This window comes from Balaenoptera physalus (assembly GCF_965194825.1).
Source record: "Balaenoptera physalus genome assembly, chromosome: 7".
In the NCBI taxonomy this organism is placed as follows: Eukaryota; Metazoa; Chordata; class Mammalia; order Artiodactyla; family Balaenopteridae; genus Balaenoptera; species Balaenoptera physalus.
The window spans coordinates 32,004,306-32,024,626 of record NC_138886.1 but is presented as its reverse complement, the minus strand read 5'-3'; the positions used below and the strand labels follow the sequence as shown (position 1 = coordinate 32,024,626).

The 20,321-nt window shown below is 36.2% G+C and overlaps 1 protein-coding gene across 6 annotated transcripts in view; it reads right to left on the bottom strand.

Moving 5' to 3' along the window:
• Nucleotides 1-20,321, bottom strand: part of ERP44 (endoplasmic reticulum protein 44) — an 86,296-nt gene that overhangs the window by 22,825 nt on the left and 43,150 nt on the right. For all 6 annotated transcript variants that reach the window (XM_082468718.1, XM_082468717.1, XM_082468720.1 and 3 more), the window contains 3 exons: nt 4,947-5,131; nt 4,117-4,232; nt 1,236-1,293 (listed from right to left, as the gene is read on the bottom strand). In XM_082468718.1, the coding sequence (XP_082324844.1) occupies nt 1,236-1,293; nt 4,117-4,232; nt 4,947-5,131 (359 nt within the window). The remainder of the gene's footprint in view (nt 1-1,235; nt 1,294-4,116; nt 4,233-4,946; nt 5,132-20,321) is intronic.

The window sequence follows — 20,321 nt, the reverse complement described above, 5'->3', positions numbered from 1 at the left end:
ATGGCTGAGTAATATTCCATTGTATATATGTACCACATCTTTATCCATTCATCTGTCGATGGATATTTAGGTTGTTTCCATATCTTGGCTATTGTAAATAGTGCTGGTATGAACATAGGGGTTCGTGTCTTTTTTAAATTATGGTTTTGTCTGGGTATATGGCCAGGAGTGGGAGTGCTGGATCATATGGCAACTCTATTTTTTGTTTTTTAAGGAACCTCCATATTGTTTTCCATAGTGGCTGCACCAATTTACATTCCCACCAACAGTGTAGGAGGGTTCTCTTTTCTCCACACCCTCTCCAGCATTTGTTACTTGTAGACTTTTTAATGATGGCCATTCTGACTGGTGTGAGGTGGTAAGGAAGGTGGCAGGTTTGACATTAAAACAGTCTCATTCCAGAGCCTGTGCTCTTAACAAGAAAACTACACTGAGAGACACATAGATTCTGATAATCCAGAGATGGTCACACTATGTAAGCTATTATTAAAGAAATACAATTGCAGAGAATACAGGCAAATACCTATATGAATTCAAAATAGGAAATGAGCTTTCTAAGCAAAAAATTCATTCATATGACTACAGAGAAGTTGAAAACTTCAGTGTCAAAATGCCACAAAAAAAACACATTAAAATGAAAACTACAAATTAAAAAAAAAATCCATAGATTTCTATTTGTGTGTGTGTGAAAATTGCAATGACAGAACGTTAGGTCAATTTGGGGTGACAATACTGTGATTTCTGTCTCTCTTTTTTGTGGCTACCATCACCTGGGCCTAAACAGCTACTTCTAAGTTTAGATACACCTAACTTCTTAGCCAAGGGTTAAAAACAACCTAGCACTCCTTAGTGTCTGGCAAGTACCAGGTGAACTTATACCCCAGGAGATTTGGGAGCTTGGCTAGTCTCACTCAAGTTGGAGTGATGATCACAGACCACTGAAGCCTTTTTTTAAATTTGAGTCCCAGGCCAAAGGCAAAACAGAGAGGTGAAAAAGGCCTGGGGATCAAGGGATCTCTAGTCCCAGCTCTGCCACTAGATGCCTGTGTGACTTTAGGCTTGTGTCCTCATCTTTACTTTGAAAGGTTTGGATTAGCACAAAATGATGCCTTAAGGTTCCTTCCTATATTAAAACTTTATGATTCTGTGAACATTAACATGTACAAAACTACAGATAATACTATATATGTACTTAAATTATATTAAAAATTATACACTAAGAAATAGCAACTTACCCCTGGTGGTTTGTAGATTATGTTGTCTCCACTGTATCTTTCTGGTTTTGAAACAGCTCTAATGGAAAGAGAGAAGCAGTAATAATATTTTTTAAGAAAACTAATGGCAGCAATATACCTGAATGAAGCAGAATTCCCTAGCTGTTTTGCAACATATGAACTATAACAACTTGAAATATATACTTGTCCATCTTCTTTTCTACTTATAAGATTATGCAATACCGGGCTTCCTTGGTGGCACAATGGTTAAGAATCCACTGGCCAATGCAGGAGACACGGATCAGAGCCCTGGTCCAGGAAGATCCCACATGCCGCAGAGCAACTAAGCCTGTGCGCCACAACTACTGAGCCTGCGCTCTAGAGCCCGCGAGCCACAACTACTGAGCCCACGTGCTGCAACTACTGAAGCCTGCACGCCTAGAGCCTGTGCTCCACAGCAAGAGAAGCCACCACAATGAGAAGCCCGTGCACCACAACGAAGAGTAGCCCCCGCTCACCGCAACTAGAGAAAGCCCACGTGCTGCAACAAAGACCCAACACAGCCATAAATAAATAAATAAATAAATAAATAAATAAATAAATAAATAAATAAATAAGAAAGCATACATTTAAAGGATACATTTAAAGGAAAACAAAAGCATACATTTAAAGGAAAAATTTAATACGAGGCAGATTTTTTTAAAGGGAAATTTTAGTTAGCTGTTTTTGTGACTCAGTATTTTATCTGTGGATTGGCAGTTTGGGCACTAAATAGCTGTTTTTGACCCCAGATTGTTTCTAGTAACTGAGGATCAAGGTCATTGATGTAGTCACATAAACCAGTCACACAAACATATTATCTGCTTATTAAGTCAGACTCAACCATGAATTCTTTTTTATTTTTAAAACCAAAACTTCTAAAATAAAAAAAGAGATGAAATAACCTACACATCATTAGAATATAGTTCCATAAATAACTAATTTTTTGTTTATTTGTTTACTATTTCCCATGCCTGGTACAGGCACGTAATAGGTGAATAAATATTTGGTGAGTGAATTCTACAACAAATTCTAAGTCAAAATGGGTAACTTTTTCTCTCTCTAAATTATATTTGGATTAAATGAACCCTGATTTATCTCCAGGTTCTGACTACAGTAGTTAGGAGATAGGGGCAAGCAGTGCTAAGCTAGATTGATGACACTGGAACAGAAAGGAAGAACATGCTCCATTCATTCATTCACTATTTACTATGTGCTTCCTTTGTACCAGCTATGTTCTTGGCACTTGGTACACAGCAGTGAACAAAACTGACAACATGCTCTCATGGAGCTTCCATTTTTGTGGGGAAAGACAAACAACTAGATATTTTTATCTTGGGTGGTTAAAAACAAACCAAAAAAAGGTGCTATGAAGAAAAATAAGTGGATAAAGAATGACAAGTTGGATGATGGTAGTGCTATTTTATATACAGCTATCAGGAAAGATCTTTCTGATGAGATGATATCTGGACAAAGCACTTTGGATAGAGACAGTAAGGGCAAAGGCTCTGCTGCAGAAGTGTGCTTGCAGTGTTTGAGGAATAGCAAGGGGCCTGCATGGCTGGAAACAGTATTACAAAAAGCATGGGGGAGAAGTTCTTTCGTTATTTACTCTGTACAACAATCTTCAAAAAACACTGATAATGTTTACAATAAAACACACATAAAAAGCCTATAGAAGCATTTAAAACAAGGAAAAAGGTCACAAAATGAAGAGGACATAGTATGCCAGAAATCTGGGCTCTACTCAAGATAGGTACCACAATAGAGTCTACCAGTTATAGACCAAAGAAAAGAGAAAAATAATATTGTATAACGTCAAAGGATGGGGGAAGATAACCTCCAATGAGAAGAAAGAGTCAAAGACAGAACCATAAGAATGATTCCATTTTGAAAGAGAAAGAAAAAAAAACAAGATAAAGCCAGAGAAGTCAGAAAGGTAAGGATCAAACCAGGGAGTTCAACATAAAGTGTAGACACAGCAGAAAAAGGACAGGGTAGTTGAGGGTCACATCCTTCAGAGAAATTGAAGAGGATTAAGATTGAAAAAAGGCCACTGGATTTGTTAATTAAGAAGTCACTTCATGACTGTGTAGAGAGAAGTTTCTTTAGGGTAATGGAGGTGAAAGTTAGCTTCCAGAAGTTTAAGGTATTTTAACTGGTTAAAGTATGAGAAATTCAAGGTAGCCAAGCAAAACTAATCTCCGAAAAAAAATTGAGAATGAAAAGAAAGAGATGAGATTATAGCTCAAGAGATAGAAGGGACAGATCAGGAAAGAGAATCATGTTTTTGGAAAAGGAAAGGAGTTCATGAAAAGGGTCAGGTTGAAAACATGAGAAAGCAAGGACAACTGATGGATCAAAGCCCCAGAGGATTTTGAAGCGACAATTACAAGGAAACAAGTAAAGAGGTTAGCCGTGGAAAGGAACATTGTTCCTCTGAGACAGGGAAGGGAGAAGAAAAGGTGGTGGAGAGCCAGAGATGAGTAAAGATGATGAAGTTCATGGTCATTAACGAGAAACACTGTGTTGTTTCAGTTTGGAAACCCCACAGGTTAATAAGCATTTTTTGTGACACAGGATAGTGTTAGTAAATGAGCTGAACAAAAGTATGAGAGTTAACTTGTCCAACCTTTTCCTCTTACCCACATTTTGAAATAGAATATAGTATAGAAAGAATAATTAACAGACTTAAACTCTTAGAAAGAGGTCAGAGATAGGTGTAAAAATTTGTTGGTGACTTTAAGAGGACTGAGATAATCTTTGGAGAGGTCATCTTCAGAAAACGACCACATACAACAAGAATTTTAACACGACAGCTGAGCTGACCTGACCCACTAACACACTCTGTTAGGCTACTTACCCAAATGCAGCTAGAAAGGCACAATCATCATGCAAAATATTTGCTACTCTTTCAAAAACTCTATAGTTTTCTGAATCCTTCTGCTCAAAATATCCAATGATATTTCTTTTGCTGCGCTGTAAAATAAAGTATGTAATTACTTTATAAACATACATAGTTCTTTAAGAATAATGTTATTTCATTTACCCAGCTGCTGTTCAATTATCTCCAAATGAAGTACGACTATAAATGCATAATTGGCTTTTAACACCTAGTCCAAAACTATTAAAGATTACATTAGGTTGAAAACAGTCTTAACTATCAACTAATATAATAATTTCCTTCCAGCATTTTAAAATTTCAAGAAATACATAACTGTTTAATCAGTGACAGTCCTTCCTAAACAAGATGACTAATTCTAAGATGTGTTAAAATAATACATCAATTCGTAATGTGTGACTGTTGGTAGAGACTCCACGGTGGGTCTCTCACACTTCTACATAAGGGTCTCCAGTAAGCAAACTACGGAAACTTTGGTTGTGTATGCCTGACATTAACTTCTATTTCTTCATAATTCAGGCTACCCTTTGCCCTCAATTAATTCAAATTAGTGCAACTTTATTGTATTGCTATATACATTTTATCCAAAGGTTCAGTAAAATATTAGCATTTCCCTTGAGAATTAATTCAAGAAAACTTCAACTTGTTAAGTATATATATATATATATATATATATATATAAAATCCACTGCAATGAACTATAAGAAAATGCCAGATTCTTTGATTGCATAAGAATTTGTTTACATTAATCAGGCAGGCTTCATTTGATCCAGCAAAAGTTAATGACTTACATCAAGAGTGGTGATTTCTGCTAAGTCATGAAGTTCCTGAATGGGATCACTTTTTTGTTGCCTGATGTAATCTGCAAGTGCTTTCACTGATCGCTGACCCCTGTATTCTCTCTTCATCATCATCCCATTACGAAACAATTTGAGGGTTGGGTATTTGCTTATCCTATATCTCTGGGCTATATCAGCTAAAAGAATGAAAAAAAAAATTAATGTCACCCTCAAACTTAGTCTGAGTGGGCCCATTAGCCCAACAGTCAAAAACCTTACAATTATTTAGGGAGAACATTTTGGTTCATATAATTCTTTTCCAGTATTAGAGAAAAAAAGAGTTTATACTGATTAAGAGGCCAGGCTCCAGACATATATTACCTGGTTTAAATCCCAAAGCTATTTACTGTATGTGTGAACTTGTAAGGTGCATCAACTCTCCATGCCTTAGTTTCTCATCTGTAGGGATAATAATTTCTACTACATAAAGTTGTTTTAAGGACTAAATGAGACAATACAAATGCATGACACAGTAAACTCTAAATAAATGTCAGTAAGTATTATTATAGATACAGTCTAGAAAAAAATTGGAATGTACAAAATTCCAATTTTGAAAACAGTCATTCAAGTCACTTTATATTGTGAGGATCTCTTACAGTATTTAATAAAAGGGAATTAAATGTAAATTAAAATCACTCTTAAAGGCTAAAAACTAATATTAGATTCTTTGCTAGTAGAAGAATTTATAATCCCACAGATGCAAATTTTGTGTAAGCTAATACAATTAAGAGCAAAACTCAGCAGTATACACTAAAAAAAAAAAAAAATCCCTTTATTATGACCTATGGGTATACTCTCACACAAATCATTAAAATTAGGATTTATAGCCTCAAAATAAGAAACTAGGTAAAAATATATGCTGATCTCACTTTTAGGAATCACAATTACTAACATACTGACTCAATCAGAATGGAAAAGCCTTTAAATTTTTCTGCTGTTATTTCCAAGAGGTAGCAAATAGGAGAAATCAATGGTTTCTAGACATTGGTAAAGCTCAAATGTCATGCTAGTTACATGTATGAGAATGATAAAAGATACACTACTTTTTTAAGAGTGAAGGGGACCTGAGAGAGCACAAGTAGCTTAAAACAGATGAAAAGAAGAATTTTTTTAACTGAGTTTTAAAATGAGGGCAGAATTCTAAAATGGTGGCAAAAAAAAAAAACACATGAAAATTCTCTAGCCCCACCTCCATTCCTAGTAGTTACAAAACAAAAACAAAACAAACAGAACTGCAATAAACTCTGTTAACCATCTTAATTTTCTAGGAGATTAGATGGTAGAAACAACTGTACCAGAGGGTACATACGTATATGTGTGCTGACAGTTTCACAGGTGTATACATAGGTCGAACTTAATTTGTACATTTTACAGTTAATTCTAGGTTAGCTATACCTCAAAAAAGATTTTTAAAAATCTAAATGAATACTGACTATACAAAACAACAACAATAATTATGCCTTATGGAGTTTGACACAAATTAAAATACATAATAACAACAACAACATATAAACTGGGGGAGGGGATGTAAGCAGAAGGTTAATGATTCTAAGTATTCTAAGGTCTTTACACTGCCTAGGAAGAGGTAAAAGTTCTTATACTATTTCGATAAGTTAAGGTTGCATTTTTTCCTAAGATAAGAAATCAAAGAATACTAAAATGGTGTATTAGAAGTTAAGGATGGAATATGTGTTCTCAGAAGGGGGTTTGGAGAAAAGACTATGTAATTAAGATCACATAACACTTTGTTAAACTCCATGGAGGATTTATAAAGGGGAAATATACTTGACTATTAAAATTCTTTAAACAGAAGACAGATATGAGCAAACAGACAGAACCACTGGTCATACATGAGATCGAGGAGAATATTTTATTCACCAAATCACAGAAATCTGAAATAATATTAAGATACCTTAATATACAAGTATTTAAATAGACATTAATCTGTTTGGTTTAGGAGTTAATACTTTTTGAAGCAGAACACTAGTGGATATATCAGCCATAAGCCCTTTTTCAACCTGATAAATTAATGAGAAAACGTGTCTTTGAGGTGTTGTAAAAATGGTGGTTCTATTACCTGATCAAGGAATTAATTAGATTAAACTGGTACTACAAATTCAGGGGTAAGAGTGGTTCTATAAGCAAGTAGAAGTCTTTTAAGATAAACAGAGGCACCTGTTATAAGGCAAAGGCCACAAAGGCTTAGGCTTAAACTACTTAGTAGAAAATCAGCCCAAAGAAATAATAAAAAGTATGGAACTTTACCTTCCTAACTAAAAAATTCATTCAGTCCCCAGAACACTACACACTGAAACCTAGCATACTGTAAAATGAATTTTTGCAGTGATATATAAATGAAAAAGTTTTTAATAAAAATGCTGTTAAAATTAGGTTAAATAGTTCTATAATACTAGCCAATGCTACAATGCTGTGGTCTGGAATGTGGAAAATGTCTTTTTAAAAGTTCCTATTTCCCCCAAATATCCATCAGTAGGAGACTGGTTAAATGGAGTATGGTACACTCATACAATGAAGTACTAGGCTGTTATATAACGGAATGAAAAAGATCTCTTTGTGCTGCTAAGGAGCAATCTCCAAGATACACTATGTTAAGTGAAAAAAGCCAGGTGCAGAGAAGGTGAAAGAAATATGGAGAAGAAACTTGGAAGATAAGTAGGAATATACATATATGTATATATACGTGTATGTGTGTGTGTATATATATATATATATGTATATATGTATATATGTATATATACATATATATATATCTCTTTGCGACACTACCTCCTCCAAAAAACAACATCAATGGAAGAAAATGCAAGGAGAAGTCAGGAATGGAATTCATATCTCCCTGACTATACCTTGGTTTTACAGTTTTGACTTGGGACCAAGGAAACGTTTAATAGTAAAACAAAATTAGATTAAAAAATTTTAATACTGTAATTGTTATTTTGAACTAAACACGCACAAATTATAAATAAAGCACACGAGTAATCACGCTAATGCTATTAAGAATCAAGATTTTCAGCATAAGGAAAAAAGATACAAATATAAAATTGAGGGAATTAAGTAAAAACCCTGTAATATTTAGTTTGAATTGAAACTACTAGCAAAAATTCATGATGTGTTTTTCTCTTTCAAAAATACATATTTCTAAGCTCTTTCCACTGAGAGCTTCATTGGCTAATTCTACCAAATATTTAAGGAAGAAATAATTCCATTTCCACACAAACTTTTCTTGAAAATTGAAGAGAAGGGATTACTTCCCAACTCATTCTGTGAGGCCAGCATTACCCTTATACCAAAACCAGACAAAGACATTATAAAAAAATTACAGACCAATATACCCAATAAACAAAATTAGAGGACTTACACTAGTGGACTTCAACACTTACTGTAAACCTACAGGAATCTAGACAGTGTGATCCTTGCTTACACTAGTGGACTTCAACACTTACTGTAAACCTACAGGAATCTAGACAGTGTGATCCTTGCATAAAGACAGATGATAGACAAACAGATCAATGAAAGAGAGTCCAGAAACAGACCCACATATACACGTAGAAGTGATTTTTGACAAAGGTGCAAAAGTAAAATCTAACTATATACTACTTATAAAATATACATCTAAACATAAGGATGCAAACACTTCAAAATTAAAAGGATGGGAAAAAATATTCTATATAAAACTAATCAAACAAAATCTCATATAGCTACATTAATAGTAAATATGTACACATTAAGGCAAAAAGCATTACTACAGATCAAGAAGGTCCCTTCATACTAATAAAAAGTTGAATTCCCCAGGCAGATGTAACAATTCTGAATTTCTATGTGTCAAATAAAAACCTAAAAATACATAAAGTAAAAAATGACAGAACTACAAGGAAAATCTATAATGATGGTGGGAGATTATTATCACACCTCTTATAGCAACTGATATAACAAATAAAATCAATAAAATATAGAGAATTTGAACAACACAACTAAGAAACCAGAATTATTTGATAGATATATTATTCACTAGCCCAAAGCGGTAACATACACATTTTTTGCAGGTATATATATATCATATAAAAAACAAACATATGATGTATCACAAAAAAAGTCTCAACAACTTTCAAACGATTCAACTCATAATGAGAAAGTAACTTCTACATGCCATGGATCAAAGATGAAATTACAAAGGGAAACCGGAAAATATTTTGAACTGAATGATAATGAAAAATACATATCAGAACTTGAAGCATGCAGCCAAAGCAATACTTAGAATGAAATTTATAACATTAAAATGTGTATGTTAGAGGGAAAAGGCGAAAAAACAAAAAAGTATTAATCTAAAAAAAATCATAAAAGAACAACAAAAACAAAGAAGAAAGAAGTGAATGAAAAAGATAAAAGTAGAAATTAATGAAGTGGAAAATAAATATACAATACAAAAAACCAAAAAAGCCAAAATCGGGTTCTTTGCAAAGGCTAATATAATAAAATCAATAAAGCCCTGGAGAGACTAACCCAGAAAAAAAAAAAGAGAAAAAACACAATTTCAGGAATATAGAGGGAGTCTGCAACTCAGATAATAAGAGAATATTATCAATAACTTAATGACAGTAAGTATGGAGATTTCGATAAAATGGAAAAATTCTCACGAAACCACAACTCACCAAACCAACACTAGAAAATATAACTGGTCCTAAAATTATTAAGGAAGCTGAACCCATAATCCAAAGCCTTCTCACAAAGAAAACTCCATTCCTAGAAAACTTTACCAGCAAATTCTACCAAACATTTAAGGAGCCAATAATGCTATTTATACAACCATTCCAGAGAAAACAAAAAGAGGGGACATTTCCCAAATATGAGGTCAACATAATCTTTCTGCCAAATCTGACAAGGAAATGATGAGAAAAGAAAAATACATGTTAGTCTCAATCAAGAACATAAGATGCAAAACTTGTAAAGAAAGTATTAAAGTGAATTTAGCACTGTGAACAAAAGATAATACATCACAAGCTGGATTTAGTCTAGCACTTCAGTTTAATGCTTGAAAATCAATCAGTGTAATTCATGACATTAGCAGAATGAAAGAGAAAGGTTCTACTACTTCTCAAAAGAAACAGAAAAACATTTGGTAAAATCAACATCTACTCACACTTAAAAATTTTCAAACAAGGAATAGAAGGGAACTTCCTTAATTTAATAAAGGGTATCTAAATAAACAAATACCAAACAACTTGACAGTAAAACACTAAAAGCTATCCTGCTGATATCAAGAAAGAAATAAAAATGCTTGCCATCACTTCTACATAACACTGTACTGGAGTTCTTAGTGTAATAAGATAAGAAAAAGAAATAAATACACATACACACACTGGTAAAGAAGTAAAATGTCATTATTTGCAGACAATTTTACTGAGTTCACAGAAAACCCAAAAGAGAATCTACAAAAGGATTTCCACTTCCAAGCAGGATATAGTAGGTAGCAGAAATCTACTGCTTCCACTGTGATGACTGGGGAAAAAACCGACTTTTTTTTTAAATCACATTTTTAAAGATACCAGAGACCATGAAACCAATGAAGACTAAATGAATTGAAATTCCAGAAAGGAAAGGACCATTCCTAAGTAAGCAGAAGCTCACTCACTGGCATTTTTTTTTCCTCTAGGTTTCCTATGCAATATTCCTTTTAGAAATTAAATCTGCAACTTGTGCAGATTTAGGGCCAAGGATTACACCTGCATAGGCAGAAAGAGAAATCAGTGAAGCTATTCATAGTACCTGGGCTGGAATGGTGGACTGAAAGGGACCCTGAAACACACAGGAAGTTTTCCCCAGAGGATATTTACTGAGTACAGGGGTGGCATAGGAAGCTGGGGACTGAGCTAAAAAGACAGAGTAAAATCTCCCATGACCTTGTAGTGCTTAGGAGATACTAATTGTATAAAGGCCTGCATCAGCATCAAACATACAACCAAGACATTTGCCAGATTTTGAAGCTGCCTAGGCAAGGAAGCATCTAGATGTTGAAAACACTATGAATTTTTAAGACAAACAGGAAGAAAGTTATTGGTGACATATATGAGACAAATTATTAATATTCAGAATATATAAAGAACAGTTACAAAAGGACCATCAAAAAGATAAATGGGCTAAGATTATCAGTCAATTTATGAAAGAAACACAAATGGCCAATAAACATGTAAAAACATGCTCAGTTGTAATTAAGAAGTAACAAATTAAAACTACCAGAGAACACATTTGGCCCATCCTATCAGCAAAATAACAATAACTTTTTACGAATTTTTAAAATCAATATTATCAAGCCCTATGAAGGGAAAATATATCCTACTAGGTCCAATTTAGGTGCACATTCAATGTTAATAAAGCTAAACTAGGGACTTCCCTGTTGGCGCAGTGGTTAAGAATCCACCTGCTAATGCAGGGGACACAGGTTCCATCCCTGGTCCGGGAAGATCCCACATGCTGCGAAGCAACTAAGCCCGTGCACCACAACTACTGAGCCTGCACTCTAGAGCCCGCGAGCCACAAATACTTAGCCCATGCACCACAACTACTGAAGCCCACGTGCCACAAATACTGAAGCCAGCGCACTCTAGGGCCTGTGTGCCACAACTACTGAGGCCGCATGCTGCAACTACTGAAGCGTGCACATCTACAGCCCATGCTCCAGAACAAGAGAAGCCACCGCAATGAGAAGCCCGCGCACAGCAACAAAGAGTAGCCCCTGCTTGCCGCAACTAGAGAAAGCCTGCGCGCAGCAACGAAGACCCAACGCAGCCAAAAAAAAGAAAAAAAGCTAAACTAGATTAGCTGGTGCCTGATTTGCCAAGGAATTTAATCCCCAAAGGATTTGGCAGAAAAAATATGCAATAGACCCAGAAAGAAATGAACTAGTGTAATATGAAACATCCATTTTCTATTTGTGGCCTAAGGATCAGTATGAAATTGGACAGCAAGAGGCACTGCTACAGACAATATAATGCTTTCAACTTCCTTAACTTGGTGAATTAGTGGGCATAATCAGAAAACAGTGTGCTAATAGCAAATACGCATAAACTAGAAGTGAAATAAATAAGGCTACAGATGGACTCCAGAGAGTCTTAAGTGCTAAATTAATGGAATTTGAATTTTATCCTACATGTGATAAGTAGTCACTGAGCAGCAAAGCTGGGCTTTAAAAATATTCACCTAACAGTGGTAGAGAACCAGGGAGACTAGTAAGGAAGCCACTATAATAGTCCTGGAGAAATAAGAGTCTGTGTACCAACTTAAAAGTACAACCTTTAGGTTGCCTTAAAATTCTAGTTATGGGGCTTCCCTGGTGGCGCAGTGGTTGAGAATCTGCCTGCCAATGCAGGGGACACGGGTTCGAGCCCTGGTCTGGGAGGATCCCACATGCCGTGGAGCAACTAGGCCCGTGAGCCACAATTACTGAGCCTGCGCGTCTGGAGCCTGTACTCTGCAACAAGAGAGGCCGCGACAGTGAGAGGCCCGCGCACCGCGATGAAGAATGGCCCCCACTTGCCGCAACCAGAGAAAGCCCTCGCACAGAAACGAAGACCCAACACAGCCATAAATAAATAAATAAACCCAAAGTTTAAAAAAAAAAAAGTTAAAAAAAAAATGGATAGCAAAAGACTTAACACTTAAAGACTATTGGAGGAATAGATACTTGCTTGCTTAATTCTCAAACAACATCATGACAGCAAGTATACTGCATAATGAAGTGGCTTTTAATTATTAAGAAGCAAAAACCTGGGACTTCCCAGGTGGCACACTGGTTAAGAGTCTGCCTGCCAATGCAGGGGACACGGGTTCGAGCCCTGGTCCGGGAAGATCCCACAAGCCGTGGAGCAACTGAGCCCATGTGCCACAACTACTGAGCCTGCGCTCTAGAGCCTGCGAGCCACAACTGCTGAAGCCCGCACGCCTAGAGCCCATGCTCTGCAACAAGAGAAGCCACCGCAATGAGAAGCCCATGCGCCACAACAAAGAGTAGCCCCAGCTCGCCGCAACTAGAGAAAGCCTGCGCATAGCAACGAAGACCCAACGCAGCCAAAAATAACTAAAAATTTTAAAAAGAAGCAAAAAACCTTAAAATTACATTGATCAATAATCTCAGACATAAAGGTGACTTTTTACAAGCTTTGGTCAAAAGTGATTTTAAGATAATTACAGTGTGACATTTTGACAGTATAACAAAGAATGACTTAAGGGGTATAATAAATGGAGGGTTTTATTATTATTATTAACTGGATGGATCAAATGTTAAAATGGATGTCAAAGGAATTATAAATTTAAGAAGGTTAACATCTCGCTGACTGGAAAATTAGCACATACTTTTGCTTCAGTGGTCACTTACTTTGCCTTGATGGGTTCTGCCTGCCAGCCTGCCTGCCTAATGCCCAGCAAGGTTCCAAATGGGAAAATGCCTCTCCTCTTGTCTCAGCTATGTCCCTCCCTGCTATGATTATCCATGTCAGATAGTAAAAGAGGCAGATGATTTCAACAGGAAGGTCTTACTGTTCTGGTTCCAGGATAAAGACCACTGCCGCCTATGTACTTTTTCCATTCCCAAACCATGCCCTCCCACAATGTGGTAAAAAAAACAAAACAAAAACACAACAGCAAAATAAAACCCTAAACAGAAAAATTACAAACAAAGCCTATAAGCTTACTCAGGATTCAGACTAAACCTGCTCATCCAAGTTCTATTTTATGCACATGAATTCTTCACTGTATATTTTCTTTTTTTTTTTACTGAAATATAGTTGACATATAACATTGTATATAAGTTTAAGGTGTACAACATGTTGATTTGCTACATTTCTATATTGCAATATTACAATATGGTCCTCATTGTAGTGTTAGCTAGCACTCCTATCACTTTACAAAATTATGATTTCTTTTTTTGTGGTGGGAATAATTAAGATCCAGTCTCTTAGTAAGTTTGATGTTAATACAATATTGTTGTCTATAATTATTTTCCTATTCTTAATGTCTCATTTGTGTATAGCTCTTATAAAAACTTCTCAATTTCTAATGTGGAAGGTTCAAGTTGCATTGGAAGGCAGACAAGTGTGAGTAACTCTGGTATTTGGGAGCAAGTGCTGCCTAATTCAAGGACAATTACAAAGTACATTCCTAAAAATGTTCGTGGGAGTCAATGTTCTGCACTGGCCAGCAAATAATGTAAGAACGTCTCTTGCTCAGTGCCATACAGCCTATAGCCACTGGAGGGCAGCAGAGAACCTGGTCCCACCAGGGGCAGATGGATGGGACTTCCTACATCTAAGGCAGCATGACCACCAGAGAGAGTGATGAATTCTACTCTCAAACTCTCCAAAAGAGGCTGCATAAGATTAGATAAAGTGATATCATGATCCATAGTTGAAGCAAAGGCAAGTTTCAATTGTGTGTGTGTGTGTGTGTGTGTGTGTGTGTGTGTGTGTGTGTGTGTGTGTAGAAATTTTGGAAAACACAATTACAAAAAAAGGAAACAACCACTTGTAATCCAACTACCACTGGGGAAAACCACTATTAACATTTTGGTTATATCTTGCTGACTTTGAATAAAAGCTGCTTAACTAGCAGTTGACATGTTTCAATTGAGAAAAAATGAACTCTAAGGTTAGTCAAACAGTAAAGTCTCAGCATCAATACTTGCAGAATGGGTATGAGCAGCTTGGAAGAAAATCCTAGAAAAAGTAGAGTAACACTCTTTAATCAAGAGTGTTACCAACACTCTTAATGGCACAGAAGTCAATAAATATTGTGTGGAAAACCACAAAAATCAATGACTCAGAATTGGTAAGTGATTGAACAAGAGTCAGATTCTGAAAGTGAAACTGTTTCAGGATTACTTGAATAAGTTACTTCCCTTTTTATGTACACAAATGAATGATATGACAAAAAATCTGTATCTAAGTAATTCTCAAATAGTTCTTATGATAGACATAAAAATCCTAAGTGATAAGAAAGCATTGTGCTATAGTTCAATTTTTCTCAGTTTTTTTTCAGTTACAGATAAAAGTGTGCCTTATAATCAGTGACAAGTAAACTTGACAAAATACTGCAAAAAATACTTTACCGTATGTTGAGAGATAATGATATAACCTATTTAAAGTATTTAACAAAGCACCTATAAAACTAATAGTTCATAAATGCTGGCTACTATTTACCCATCCATCTATTCAATAACTATAAATAAACACCGATTATGTGCTAGATACCCCAATCCAGTGCTAGGGACAGAGGGGTAAAAAGATAAGGTTCTTGCTCTTATAGAGCTTACATTTTATCATTATTATTATTATCATTAATATTACTACTGCTGCTACTACTACTTCTAATTGTTTCCACAGACTAGAATCCTAAATGAAATTCTTAAAACTCTTAATGTATAATACATGTAACAAAAAGATATACCAGTTTGGATTCCCTAAGATCAGTATAAAAGAAATCCTCTAATAAGTCCATAATAAATATGTCTTCACCAGAGATGTAGAGATTCCTTTTATGGGACCCCCAGCTGGGAGAAACTAAAAGGGCAATTGTCAATCTGTGACAAATATGAAACACAGTACCCGTCCTCTGCAGGATAAGTGGGGACACAGCGGCCATCACAGGACATAAATGCTCTCTGGGCTGTAGGAGGGAGCTGCTCCTCTGTCTGTACCTTGACTCTGTGTCTTTAATTGCCCTGACTTCCTTTTCCTTTTTCTCTTCCTCTACTTCTCTTCTACTTTGTCTGTTCCCTACCTTAAATACAACAGATGGAGAAGTTAGGGGCTTAGGAGGTGAACTAAATTTTACCACTAGATGAGGGTTTTTCAAGCTACAAGATTTACACTGGGATTTCAAAAAAATATAGCTAAGCTTAAATAGTTGGAAGCTTCCTGATGTCATTCCAGCAACAGTCTAAGTTTAAAATTCTCTTACAGTTTCCAACCTTTTTTGGGGAAGGCGGTAGAGTGGGGAAGGGAAATCAAAGCTGCTGCAAGCAGCTCATACACAGAAACAAAAGGGCTGACTGAGTGAAATGAGCCTGTTATATCCACTCTTGCCTTCTCTCCTTCTCCAGTTCCAAGTTCTCAGCCTATTTACCTGAACCTTTCAACAAAGAAAGTCCTAGGAAGGGCAGATAACGAAGTGAGATAAAGGTAGGGCAGAAAGCACTCCATGGGATGCTGCTACGTGGAAGAGACAGAGATAGAAAGAAATGCGGGCAGCAAACCTAGAATTATGTACTGAGATGGCTTTTCCTGATCAACTAGTAAACTGGCGTGGAGGACAACACCAAAAGGAGGCCCAGCAGGTTCTAAGGGATGAGTACATGCATTGCCTCCCACAGGAGCTGCTTTGAAAATACTCGGCATGTTTTACGAAAATTAGTGCCATTACATTTTTATATTGTTACATAATTGTGTTGTTTGTTTCTTCACTTTATGGTCTCACCTCATCCTCAATTCTTAAGTAGTACTGATAAAGAAAAGAACTATAACACCGCACTGGCAGAAATTCCCAAATGCAAGACAACATACCAGATTTGTGGCTAAGATAGACAGATTTCACAACTAAATTCAGACATGTGTCACACCTCAATTCGAGCTTGCAAAATGTTAAGAAGCAGTACATAGTCATTAAAGATTTTAAAAATTCAATGCAAGCAAAGCGTGGCTCATTCATTTTGCCACATTAATTTCTTCCAGGAACCTTGTTGGGTTTTATCAAGTCTTTCAGCATTTGTTGATAGGATAAGCTGGTTTTCCCCATTTTAGATACTGATGGGATTTATTCCATTTCCTAACATTAAGCCATCTTTGTGTTACTGGCATTCTACTTGGTAATGGGAGAATATTCACAAAAGGCACATCTACCTTCCATAGTACCCAGTGGTAACGCAGACATGCTACTGTCCAGGAGATGGCAACTTATGAGGGAAGGCAGTTCATGACCAACAAAATGCCTTCAACTGCCATCCCTGCACACAGGAGGTTTTCACTAAGAAATCGAGACAGCCACAGAGAGAACCAGGGCTCAGTTTCCAAAAGCCATCAAGTGGCTCTAAGTATTCCTCAAAATGCCAGTAAAAGTCTATTCAAGGAAATTCTCTTTAAATTCAATAATCATGTTGAAGGTTACTTATCATAGTGAAAGTAACAGAAATTAGAATTAACAGTATCACAGTACACCTGTACAGTGCAGATTTCAAGCTTCTTTCACACATATTCTCTCAAAAACTCTAAAGCAACAAGGTGCTCCTCCCTCTTTTCCAAACCAGACAAATTACAGGTTCAGTGACTTTTTATAACAGCTTTCTATTTTGAAAATTTTCAAACTTAAAAAAAGATGAAAAAGTAATATAATGAGCACCTGTATGCCCTCACCTGGATCTAACATTTTACCACATTTTGTTACCATATCCCTCTTTCTCACCACACACAGACACACACACACACACACTTTTTATGGCGAGTCCTAAATCAAGTTTAGCGATTTTTTTGTTTTTTTAGATAACTTGCCCAACTGTATATGACTTAGTAAGTAGTAGGCCTCTGGTACCAGAACAAAGGATTCTACCTTAGTAGAGGGTTGGGCCACACAGTATAGAAACAATAATACCACATATAAGTAATTACATTTTTGTTTATATACTGACTCAGCAGGGATAATTTAAACAGATTACATTACTCATAACAAACATTTTGTCCTTTTTTTTTTTTTGGCCATGCAGCGCAGCATGCTGCATCTCAGTTCCCCGAACAGGGATCGAACCAGCGCCCCCTGCAGTGGAAGCGCAGAGTCTTAACCACTGGACCGCCAGGGAAGTCCCCTTGAGTCATGTTTATGCAGGAACTGGGTGAGTTCTCAGTTTCTATGAGAAACCTCAATTTAAATTACTTTACTTTGACCTTCAAAATAGTATAGTTACCTGATAAAAGCTGTATACTGCTGGCAACAAGTCTGGTTCCCCCCATTTACTATGTAACCTTGGTAAATCACTCAGCCTCTCTAAGTCTTGCAGTGTCTTCATCTATAAAATGATAATATACTCTAGCTCTCTGAAAGTCCAATGTTCATTACCACCTCAGAAACTTCACACCTACTCCTCCGTTTGTCTAAAACACTCTTCTTCCCTTATTTCCCTTAAAAGCTCCTACTCTTCCTTCAGGTCTTGTATCATTGCCTCAAGAGAGGACCTTTCTATGCCCCTAGACTAAGTCAGACTTATTATCTCATAGCACCCAAAACCTTCCCTTCAAAACAGTTATCCCGATAGGCAATTGTGTATTTATTGCTCTTGCCTTTCTGGGTGTGCTTGGCTCACTGCTATATCTCTAGAACCTCCCACATTGCATTATAAAGGGCAGGCATATTAAAAAAAATGTTGTGGAATAAATGAGTAACACTATCTCAGTGGTGAAGATAACTGAAATAATACATTCAAAAAGCATGCCTAACTCCAAGTAAGCACTACATAAACAGTAGTTTTTCCCAGCAATTTGACTAGAAACTTTTTACAGGACCTTTTCCAAGAAATAACACTCTTACTATGAGTGGAAGTTCTGGGTGACACACTGAGCCAGAAGCAAGAGAGACAGACTTAAGTATCAGAAGGCAGGACAGAGTGGGTTGCCACAATGCCAGACAAGTGATTAATAAGAACACATATGTGAGCAGGATGATATCCTGATTCTGAGGTCACCTTCTGGTTCTGCTAGGAAGCTTCACAGAGAACTTCTGCCTGACAGAAACTAATCGTGAAGCAGCAAGTAGGTACACTTGGCTGGAAAGAATACTGTAAGGAAATAAAGACCGTAAGAAGTAAAACTTTTATTTGCAAACAGTATAATTGCCTAAGTAGAAAATCCTATGGGATCTACATAAAACTTATTAGAACTAATAAGTACCAGTGTACAAGATCATTATACAAAAATCAATTGTAGGGCTTCCCTGGTGGCGCAGTGGTTGGGAATCCGCCTGCCAATGCAGGGGACACGGGTTCGTGCCCCGGTCCGGGAAGATCCCACGTGCCGTGGAGCAACTAGGCCTGTGAGCCACAACTACTGAGCCTGCGGGTTTGGAGCCTGTGCTCCACAACAAGAGAGGCCACAGTAGTGAGAGGCCTGCGCACCGCGATGAAGAGTGGCCCCCGCTTGCCACAGCTAGAGAAAGCCCTCGCACAGAAAACGAAAAAAACCCAACACAGCCAAAAATACATAAATTAATTAATTAAAAATTTAAAAAAAAAGCCTTGTCTCTGGCTAAGAAAAAAGAAAAAAAAATCAATTGTATTTCTATATACTAGCAACAAACAACAGAAATAAAAATTTTAGTTTTGACAAATGTACCATGGTAATGTAAAATGTCAACATTAGGGTAAACTGGGTAAGGAGTATAAGGGAACTCACTGTATTATCTTTGCAACTTTTCTATATCTCTACATTTGTTCCAAAAATAAAAAGTTTATTTTAAAAATATCATTTACAACAGCATCAAAAAATAAAGTGATAAATCTGACAAAGATGTGAAAGACATGTAGACTAAAACATTGCTGAAAACTGCAAAACATTGCTAAGAGAAATTGAAAAGACCTAAATAAATGGGGAGATATACAATGTTCATGAATTAGAAGATTCAATAGTGTCAAAATGACAGTTCTCCACAAAGTTGTCTAAGGATTCAAAGTAATCCCAATTAAAATCCCAGCAGTCTTCCCCCCCAACACCCCCTTTGGCTAAAAATTAACAAGCTGATTCTAAAAGTCATACAGAAATCCAAAGCAACTAGAGTAACCAAACCACTTTGAAAAAAATTGCAAAGTTGGAAGATTTACACTAATGACTTCAAGACTTACTATAAAACTACAGTAATCTAGAAAGTGTGGTATTGGTGTAAACATAGACAAATAAACAAATAAATCATAGACAAATATATCCAGTACAGAATAGAGACTAGAAATAGATCCACATATATATGGTCAGTTGATTTTAACAAAGACGCAAAGTTAGTTATTGAAGAAAGGATAGTCTTTTCAATAAATTATGTCAGAACAACTTGATAACTATTTGCAAAAAATGCATTCCAATCCATACATTGTACCACATGTAAAAATTAACTCCAAATGCATAATAGACCTAAATGTAAAACTTCACACTATAAAATGTATGAAAGAAAACATAGCAGAAAATCTTTCGGATCTTGGGTGAGGCAAAGATTTCTGAGATACAGAATTTAAAAATATAATCCATTTTTTAGAAGGATAAATTGTACTCCATCAAAATTAAGAGTATATGCCCT